Raw genomic sequence first — 10,224 nt, forward strand, 5'->3', positions numbered from 1 at the left:
GCAGCATGAACACACCTAATGCAGCTCAGTCTGTGTCTCTGAGGATGCTGCTCACACTAGGGAGCCACCTCAGCCCGATACAAGCAGCCCTTTTCTTCCTACATGCCGCTCCTCTCCTAGGACACCAGAGTACAGGCAGTTTATCTTTTCTGGTGGATCCAAAAATTTAAAAACGCTTTTCTAGCTAATGTAAATTTCACAAACTTCCTAGTATTAATCTTATTTAAACACTAGATTAGGAAAATAACTGCAAATCTGTTGCAGTTATGTTACTCAACATGCCTGTCAGACTAATCTACAGTCCAATTCCTTAAGAATTTTAAGTTAGGGGGATGTATTTTCCAGCATAGCTACGAGCAGGAGACAATCTGGTGAAAACCACTAAATTCTACTTGCTCCATTCATTTTCTGTCACTGCTTACTTTCAGTGTTAACTCGTTTAATAGCCACATACTATGAAAAATTTTAAGGAGCATTACTGCATGAATTTCAATGTCTAAGTGTCCCACTTGCTTGAACTCTGTTTTAAACAAAGCAATCCTAGAACGATTTGTCACAAAGGTGGCTCTTTTTTTTAAACATAAGGAATTCTTGGTGCATAACTGATCTCCTAATTTTCCCTCAGATAGTTAAAAGATGAAGTATTTCTACCAATGCACTAGAAGGCTATCAAGTGATTTAAATTCACATACTTGAATTAACAGACACACACTCAAAGAAAAACAGAGACATGTATAAGGGGAGGCCAAATTGTTTTATTTAATTTTTTTAGTGACCAATTGAATTTTTGGCAGAAAGCTCTGCTCTTTCCTTTTTTTTTTTTTTTGGTTTTTGTTTTTAAACTTTTTTAAAGAAATCAGCAGTGCTCAAATTGGCGGGTTGGAATTTTAGTCAAACTCCAGTTAATTTTAAAAACGAACAGATGAACAGGAATTCCAGATAGTTTCCAGAGCAGAGGGCAAAACTTCACATTTGTATGAAAATTCCATGTTTATACTTGATTGGGAGATAGAATGTAAAACTATTGTCAGTAGTGCACGAATAGAACATTCACATTTGATCTGGAACCTTAATCAGAAAGCTGTACTCTCCTTCCAAAATTTTCATTACCTTGTGCAAAGCAAGTCAAGTCTTCATGTGTCAACACACACGCAAAATTGTCCATATTTTATATACAAGACATCTACCAATCAGGCAGTGCAAAATACATCCTTTCATAACAAAACTAAAATGTACCTCTCAAAGTATGAACAAGAATATACACATAATACAAGATGTACACTATTTACACAACCATAAAAAATATAATACAAGGATTTTTTTTTTATGTGATTGTAAGACTTGACAGTCTTTTGCAATTTTTGTTGCAACAAGGCATGTTTAAGTTTCCTGGATGGAGTTTTCTTTGCCAATTACTCAAGAGATCTTGGAAACTACGCTTGAACTTTTAGGAGAGTTTTCAAATGGACTGCCATCAACTCCCTGTTTTGGTCAGACAGTTCAGCTGTACCACCCACCCAGTGGCTGGGAGGCTTTGGAAGGACACTGGGAGATGGTGGGTCACTGAACTTTGCCCCAGCATAATTTTCTTTTTGGCTCACTTCATTTAGGGCGATAGGTTTCTTGGACTTGGCATTTCTGAAGTTTTCTGTGTTTTTAAGTGGCTTTTTCTCCTGTTTCTGAACTATTTCTGGCGACACAGAATCCTGCCAAAAGTTCTCTATCTTTTTCGCCGAGGCGATCTTCGTCACTGGCGCGTTACACTTACTCTTCTGCCTGTTAATCTTTGGTTGTTCACACAGGTGTAAGCTGTGAACGGGCTGGCCGTAGGGAACGGCCGCCTTCTCTGTCTTTCCCATCTTGTTTTTTAAGAACTGCGGAGACAAAGAACAATCAATCAACTACGACCCCTCTCCTCCGCGCTCCCTCACCGCCCCCGACACTTACTGAAGCGCGGGGGGCCACCTCGGCATGGGGAGGGGTACCGAGAAGCCTTCTCCCCGCTATTTCTCGCTTATCCCGCAGCTCATCCCACCACTCGGCCGGCACCGGGGGCCTGAGGGCGCGGAGCCCCGCCGGCCGCCATGGGGCGCTGCGCGCCGCGCACGTCCCGCCTTCGGCGAGCGCGGGGCGGAGCTGGCGCGCGGCCAGCGGCAGGGCTAAATCCGGCTTGTTGCTGGGGCGCAGCGCCGCGCGCCCATTGGTGGGCGCCGGGCAGCCAATCCCCGCCCGCGGTTCTCCCTCAGCCCCGCCCCGCCCGAGCGTAACGGAAACTCTGCCGCCCCCCCGCCCGCTCCCCCCCTCACCGCTCTGAGGGGGCGCCCCGCTCGCTGTTCCCCCCCCCCACCCCGAGGGAAAGGGAAAACCGTCGGCCGGCTCGCCGGGCACCGGGAGTGGGCTGAAGTGAGGAGAAGTAGCGCAGCCTTGTCTTTACCTCCTTCCTGAGGGGTTTGCCAGGCGCGGGTCTCGAGGGGGCAGGCGCAGGGGGCTCCTCCGGGGGGGCGTCCGTCACCAAGTCGGTTCCCAGCGGCGTCCGTCTCCCTAGCCCGGCGCGGTGCTGCTGGTACTGCTGGTAGCGGCTGGGCAGGAGCCCCGCGGGGCCGGGCCGGATCTTTCCCTTCCTCCGCCGCACCCTCTTCAGCGCGGGGCGGGCGCTGCCCCCCGGGCCCGCCAGGCAGCAGCTGGGCTGGTTCTCGCAGTTGCTGTCCCCGCGCCGGAGGCGCTGGAGCAGGGCGGAGGGCGGCAGCCGCCGCGGGTCTTCGGTGCCCGCCGAGATCCGAGCCAGGAAGGGCGGCGGCGCCGTGGTGGTAACCATGGTAGGACGTGGGTACCCAGAGTTGTGCCGGGGAGAAGGGTCAAGCCCAAGCAGGGACGAGCGGGTCGGATTCCTGGGGAGGGTCTGCCCGGGCTTTGTGACGGGGTGAGGAAGTGGTGGCGCAATCGGAGCCGCCGCTAGGAGAACATGGCGGGGGAGTGAGGCGAGCCACCAGCAGCTCCCCGGTGTTGTTACCCGGGTGCGTCCCGCCCACTTCCGCCCCCGCGCCAACCGCCGTGCGCGGACGGCGCCAGCGTCTCGCCTCTCTGCCCCGCCCCGCCAATCGCGGGAGAGCAGCAGCCTCTCTGCCCCGGCTCCAGCCAATCGAAAGCGACACAAACACTCGGGGCCACTCCTCCTTTAGGGGCCGCCCAATCCAGGCCGGCACGCCCCCCCGGTCTCCGAGTCACGGGCTCGCAGTGCGCGGCAGGCGGGCGGTGCTCCACCGGCCAATCGGGATCCTCACGAACAGCCGAGGCCACGCCTCCCCGGGCGCCTCAGCCAATCGCGGGAGACGTAAACAGGCGTCGGCGCGCCCCCGGTGGGCGGTGGCAGCGGGCGGGCACGCGTCGCTCGCCATGGAGGAGCCGGGCCTGGCCGCGGCGCCGCCGGAGGGGCGGGGGCGGGACGAGCGGAGCCTGGAGGCGCTCAGCCTGGCTGGCGGCGGAGGGGCGGCGGTGGCGGTGGCGGGGCGGCAGCTATCGGAGGGGCGGCGGGCGACGCTGGCGAGCGCCCTGGAACTGGAGGGGACGGTGCTGCGCGAAGGGCGCCTCACCCAGTTCGTAGCCAACAACCTGGAGCGGCGGATCCGGCTGAGCGGCGCCCCGCGGGGCGAGCCTCCGGCGGGGGGCGGCGGGTCCTCCATCCCCGCCATCGACCCCGGGGCGCTGCAGGACGTGGTGGCCCTGGCCGGGCAGGTGGCGGCGCAGGTGGACGAGCTGCTGCGGAACGTGCACTGCGGGCTGCAGGCGCTGACGGCGCTCAGCGTCGGCTGCATCCAGACCTACCGCGACGGCGTGGAGAGCCTGGGCGAGGCGGCCGACCTCAGCATCCGCGCCATGTACGCGCTGGTGGCGCGCTGCGAGGAGCTGGACCGCGCCATGCAGCCCGTGCCCGCCCTGGCCAAGCGCATCCGTGACATGAAGGGCACGCTGGAGCGGCTCGAGGGACTCTGCAAGTAGCTGCTCCCGCCGCCGCTCCTCCCGTGCCGGCGGCGGGGGCCTGGGGCTGCTGCTCTCTCGCTCCGGCGGCCCCACCGCTCACGGCGTACGCAGCTCCCACCTGCACATCCTCGCTCGCTCTCCCCGTGCGTGACTTGCCGGCAGCAGTGGCCAGATCGCCTGGGTTGATCTGGACGAAGGGAAGTTTTTGCGGCGGACGAAGGAAAAAGTCCCTGTTGAAAACCGCGGGGTACATGGCAGATGGTGCTTTTTAGCTTCAGCTCCATTAAAGAATTTGGATTCCACATGCCTTACGCTTTCTATTTATTGAGGGCTAAGAGAAACTAACGAGTATTAATTAAAAGTAGATTTTTTTTTAAAATCAAATACAAAATTCTTGTGAGTACCTGCTTGATGCTTACAGGCATCTGTGCTTATTTGTAGTTGATTTGGAGCCTGAAGAGTAATGCTCACCTATGTTTTTATAGCAAATAAACTCACTGAACACCACTCTTTCTTACAGGACACAGTTTTAAGATAAGAGTAAGTTTACATATAGCAAAGACAGTTGTTTTCTGAGAAGAATATAAAGTCCATGGAAGATAACTGTGATTCAGATAAGAACGCATCATAAGCAAAGTTCTAAATAAAAGCTTTCAGATGAAAAAGAAAAGCTTTCAGATGTGCTTTGCCTCTATTAATCTTCACAGTTTTCATGGTATAAAAGTTTAAATGGCATCACTGTGAAATGATCCTGTTATTTTGTCGTTTGCTTTTTTGTTTTTTATTTTGTTGGGGTTTATTTTCTTTCCAGTTGGGAAAATATCTAATTACATGAGGAATAGAAGTACATGATGACATTATGTGGGTGTATGACTGACATAAAATGACTGCTTTTGAATAATTTGTTTGTATAACTTGAAGCTTTTGTGTACGAATCACAATGTGCAGAAGTGATTTTTGCTATATCAGAGAGTGTTTCCTCTGAGACCTGAAAGCAGCTGAATTCTCTACTCGCTAATGTTCCTATGCAGAAAGCCTCTTAGGTGATGCTCTTAGCAATCTGTTTAGGTCACAAATGTCCCTGTAACAAGATTTCAGCAGAAAAAGGATCAATAATCTTACCTAAGTGTAATAGTGCTTTTGGTGACCAGCGGCTTGTAAAAACATTGGAATGAAGGTAGCCAGAAACACTGCTTTAGTCCTGTACCCCTGTACCTGTGGTTGAAGAGCAGACAGGTTTACAATGGGCAGAGCTGCTACCCCACCGTAATCTCCTCGAAAACGCCAGGTGAGGGATGAGCACTGTGATACCCTGTGCTTCTGCATGCAGACAATAGTGAATTAGAACAAAATAATTTGTGTTAATGCCACCCTGCTTAGCATGATGCCAGTCTCAGGCCTGTTTTGAGCCCCTTGGCATGGCCATGTGTCCCTCAGCACAGGGTTGTGTTTCACGTGTGGCCTTGTAGCCCTAGCAACCAGACAAGACTGGAATTGGGCTGTGCCAAGGTAGGGCTCTCTGGTACTGTCTGCTGGGGAATAGGTGTGCCTCCAGGAGGGGACCAGAGGCCTACCAGAAGTCAGGGGGAAGAAAAAGCTGAACTGCTGCTGCATCCCATGGGCCTAGAAGACACTAAAGAATGCTTAATACCACAGCACCAGATGCACTTTTAATACTTCTGTTATTCCTGGGAAAGTTTGAACTCGTCTATTATGCAGATGCAGTAGTTTTGCTAAGTGTGTTTGGTATATGCCAAGAGCGAATACCAAAGGTTGATCTTGCACAATTTGTGAGTACTGTTGAAATGTACAGGAAAGACCTGCAAGCTTATTTGTGTAGCCACATATGTACAGCTACTCCTCACTCACACAAGCTAAGGTGAAGCCTTTAAAGTGTTTCAGTACACTCTTGGGTTTTGATAGTCTTTCATTTGTAGTCATCTTCATTCAATGCTAATTCCCTACTAAAATTGTTGAGTCTGTAGAATAAAGTTATTACTTTTATGTTTTTAATTGTTAGTGGTTAGTTGTTGTAGAGGTGTTTCACTTATTGTGTTTCTTATTTGGAAAAATAATTTGAAAGCTAATTTAAACTCTGCTTCTGCATCTGCACAGCGACCTTTTAATGTGAATGCAGAGCTAGTTTCAGTCTAGGTCCTCAGGCAATAATTTCTGACAGTGATGTCATTCATGTGATGAAAAAGGAATGACTGACTAGTGAATTGCAAGCATGAAGAAAGCAGTAATTATGTTTGGGTTTGTTTTTTTAATATTTTTCTGAACACATCAGCTTTTTTGAAGGGCAGATTTAACTGAACTTGTTGAAGTGACTCCTGTTCCCTGGTGTCTGCCTTGTGCCTTTGCCTTCCCTGGGGCAGGCACAGCCAAGTTGATGTCAGCCTGTTCTGTGCCCCCACAATTGGTATTGGTTGGTAGCCCCATGGCTGCTGTAGTTCCCAGCCCCCTGTCCATAGCAGCCTGCATTGCTGCAGGAATGGTGACACTTGCCAGCGTCTGTGTTAGCGCAGCTCTGGTGGCAGCCCTGCCCTTGAAATCCCGTGGGAATCCCTGAGAGCTCTGTGCAGCTCTGTTGCTTCTGGTGAAGCTGGTCTTTCTGCAGCCATACGCTTCTCTACTGCCCTTTTGATCCTAGTCCAGGCTTTCTTGGTGTAAATTCTAGTACCTTCCAGCTTTTGGATGTTGAGAGTGAAAACTTAAAAGTTCTTTTAGCCTTTTTTTGCTTAGTCTGTGGGCGAGCAGTGTAAAACCATGTTTGTGTTTTCCAAGATGAAATGGCTTGCATATATTTTCTTGCTTAGTCACTCAGTGTTACAATTGTTTGCTTTCCTTATCAGCTGCCAAGTGAACTTTCATTGTAACAAGATAGGCAAGGTCCGGGAAGAAAATTAACAAAATATAATGATGTGCATAGCACTAAGCAAAGCCAGATGCAGAATTATTTGTGGACTAGGAATAACTTCTCTACTCTGAGAACCACCACTCCATTAGGAATTGGTTTAGTCTGATAATTTTTTTTTCAAGTGTGAGGTCTGACTGTGGAAATCCTTTTTCTGATTAAGGTATGGTTGGTTCTGCTTCATTCAGTGCATTTTTAGTCTTCCTTCCTTTGTGAGGTTTTCTGTTCCTTGACTCTGATCCAGTTCTATATTTGTGCTATTTAAAGAAGCTTTACCAGAGAGAACCTTACTACAGTGGAGAAAAAACATGGTCACACAAAGAATGAACTTCACCAACACTTCACTTTTAAGACTTTTTTCCCAGTGTTGCTTAACTGCATCAAATGTTCAATAAGTAAATGCATCATCTTTGTGTGTGTTTTGTATCTAAAATATACAATATTTTTGGCTGCAATGTGCAGCTTTTAGGTGGTACTTACTCCCATGAGTAGGGTCTTGACTGAGTTACCAGTGTGAGGAGCAGCATGTGAGTTGAATCTAAGAACAAACCTCTTAGCATTACAGATGCAACTATTTTGAAATGGTTTCAAACAGCATGATTGTAGTACCAAAAGACAAAAAATTGCAAAGCTTCCAAATTATCAACAGCTCTCCAGAGGAGTAAGATCAATTCTTCTAGCAAACTGTGTTAGCCAAAACTGAAAAGAGTGTTAAGACAGACATCTCTTGCAATAGGTGTCATCCAACATAAGACAGGCTCTGGCTGTCAGATGCCACACTGCCTTGTCCTGATCAACCCTAGTGTGTACTTATGAAAAAAACAACTTTTAAAGAACAGCAAATCATGTTTATGATACTGTCACAACCTGGTTTTATTGCCTGAAAATTACTTTGAGAAAAGAACATTCCTATAAAAATTATAAATTAGTCCAATTAGTACATTTTTGCGAGCATTGTCTGTACTTCTGGCATTGTCCCCAGCCTAGCCACATCCTGGAACCTCCTGCCATGCATGTAAGAGCACACATGGAAAATTGATGATGCTTCTCTTTCAGAAAGCTTAACGCAGTAACTGCGTCAGATGCAGGAATTGAAACACGACTGAATTTGACATTTGCCCCTTCAGCTTAGTGCTTCAGGAAAGCTTTTGTTGATGTTGTTCTCTGTTGTTTGAAGCTCCAAAACTAGAGATGTGACCAATGGACTTGAGCCCTGAGCTCCCACCTTAGCAGTCAAGATCCTTGTGCCCCTTGTTGCCACAGCAGTAACATTACCCTTATCTTGTAACAGGAAAAACGATCATCAAAATTTGAAACCTTCCTGAAGTTCTGGTTCCCTTCTATTATTTATACACATTAGAAGCTATACAATAAACAAACCAAAAACTCATAACCTCTTTGCCCAAAGACTCTTAATTTATCCTCTTCCCAAGTCTGAGAGAATGTGAAAAGGTTTGCTAGCAGGGTTGGACTGTCATATGCATAGGCCAGGATGCAGCAGCACTCATTAAGTGGGGGAGCAGAAAAGCAAAGGTAAAACTATCCTGATTATTTTCCTCAATTACAGCTACAAAGTGCTGCCACTGTAATTGTTTCCAGAATTTGAGTTAACATTGCTATGATTAATTACTACGAAGTAACTTTGTTGAAAGTAGATTTTTATCGAAGAAGGGTAATAATTTATGTCAGTATTTTTGTTTTTATGAATGCTAGCTAGAGAGGTAAGAATCCTAGAATTTTATCCAACACTATATTTCTTGTCTCATTGTCACTGAGGAAGTTTTCCCCTTGTTTTCTTTATAGACAAGCTAGAAAAATTCTCACCACTGAACTTGCGTGCAAGACAAAGAGCCATGCCCAGGGAGTTGTTCAGAAGGGTTTAGTTAAGGACTTTGTCTAGAAATACATGTAAATTAAGGGGAAAAAAAATCCACAAACTTGTCCAATCCTGGGTATCTGGTTTGTAAGTGGGATCATTTTACTACACTCAGTAGCTGAAAATTCAAGAACTCCCAGGTTGAAATCCTAGATTTTTAATAAGTGAGCTTTCTTTCAATGGCTTAATACCAGCAGTGAAGTTTACCAGCCATTTTCACTCTAATGAGATTTTTCTTGTCTGAACTTGAGCTGATGCCATTCAAGGAAATGCTAACCTGAAAATAAACTCCTTTAAAGCCAAAGTATCTTTTGACTTTGTTCCACTTTCTGTTTTCACTGCCTATGCAATTTGTTTACTCAGTGGATTTTTTTTTTTCTCAGACTGGGACTTTTCCAGTGACGTGTCCTCAGCTGGAAGGGATGGGGATTTTCTCACCGCTGAGCAACATTGTGATTTTCCATTTTCCAAAACTCTTCCTCCATGCCATTTATAGTTGATGATACCGATCTAGTTTGGTTTTGTTTCCCTGTTTAAAGAAAGAGATGTGCAACTAAAAGCCTTTCATCTCTCCTGCTCCGCTGCCGTCAGCTTTCTTTTGTCTGCTGAGAGGAACTGGAAAGTAGAACTGTGTCCCCACCCCCTCCTTCCCCTGCTCCGTTCACCATTTTCGACAGCCACCAGCTGTACCCCATTTTCCCTGGCAAAACTTTGTTCTGGACCTCATCAGTTCTCTGTGCTGTTCTTTGATCCCACTTATCTTCTGTCTGCAATTGCATGACTTACTACATCTGTGTTATTGTACTGGCAAGGCACCAGCCTTATTAGCTCAGTTGTGTCCTTTTCTGGCTGTCCTTGTTGTTTTTCATTCCTGTTTGCCTCAAATTTCAAATGGCTATCTGCATGTCCTGGCCCAATGCTTCTGCTGCCTCCCTGATCTGTTTTCTTTTGAAAATGTCACAGTAAATTACCTTACACTTTCTTCTATAATTCCTTGCTGCTGTCTTCTGCAATTCATCTTGTATCCAGAATAGCCACCACCAATTGTCTTGCTCTAAAATCAAACGCAGGCACTGGCAAGTCAGAAACTACGTATATAGCAGATAATTATACTAAATAGGAGGCACTATGGAAAAACTAAATATCTGTAATTGGAGAGAGCTAGGTCTTATTATTTGGTTCTGATTTATTTTAACAATAGGCCAACAAATGCAACTAAAAATTACATACTACTTGCAAAATAAGACTAGTATAACTGTGAATGCTGTGATGTATCTGGCAGGAGAGTTGCAAATCAATCAGCTGCTGCTTACATAGGCTCCCAGTGCTGGGTTTATAGAACACCAAATAGGACGTGACATGGTGAGGTGATGCAATATGTGCAAGTCCCCAAAGCAAACTTTATTGTTTTTCTTTTTAATCATAGAAAGATTAAGTAAATATTGTAGTAAGG

At 47.1% G+C, this 10,224-nt stretch overlaps 2 protein-coding genes across 2 annotated transcripts; one reads left to right on the top strand and one right to left on the bottom strand.

Moving 5' to 3' along the window:
• Positions 1–735: 735 nt before the first annotated feature.
• Positions 736–3,002, bottom strand: PNRC1 (proline rich nuclear receptor coactivator 1). Its single transcript, XM_066547331.1, has 2 exons — positions 2,435–3,002; positions 736–1,874 (listed from the first exon to the last, which is right to left on the bottom strand). The coding sequence occupies exons 1-2, from the start codon at positions 2,813–2,815 to the stop codon at positions 1,434–1,436; spliced, it is 822 nt and encodes a 273-aa protein (XP_066403428.1). The 5' UTR covers positions 2,816–3,002; the 3' UTR covers positions 736–1,433.
• BORCS6 (BLOC-1 related complex subunit 6) lies at positions 2,814–5,991 on the top strand. Its single transcript, XM_066546146.1, is given in 5 exon segments — positions 2,814–2,823; positions 2,930–2,997; positions 2,999–3,204; positions 3,206–3,256; positions 3,258–5,991. Coding segments are annotated over 5 exon segments (1,074 nt in total). The 3' UTR covers positions 3,997–5,991.
• The last annotated feature ends 4,233 nt before the right edge of the window (positions 5,992–10,224 follow it).

This window comes from Molothrus aeneus, chromosome 3 (genome assembly GCF_037042795.1).
Source record: "Molothrus aeneus isolate 106 chromosome 3, BPBGC_Maene_1.0, whole genome shotgun sequence".
Lineage (NCBI taxonomy): Eukaryota > Metazoa > Chordata > Aves > Passeriformes > Icteridae > Molothrus > Molothrus aeneus.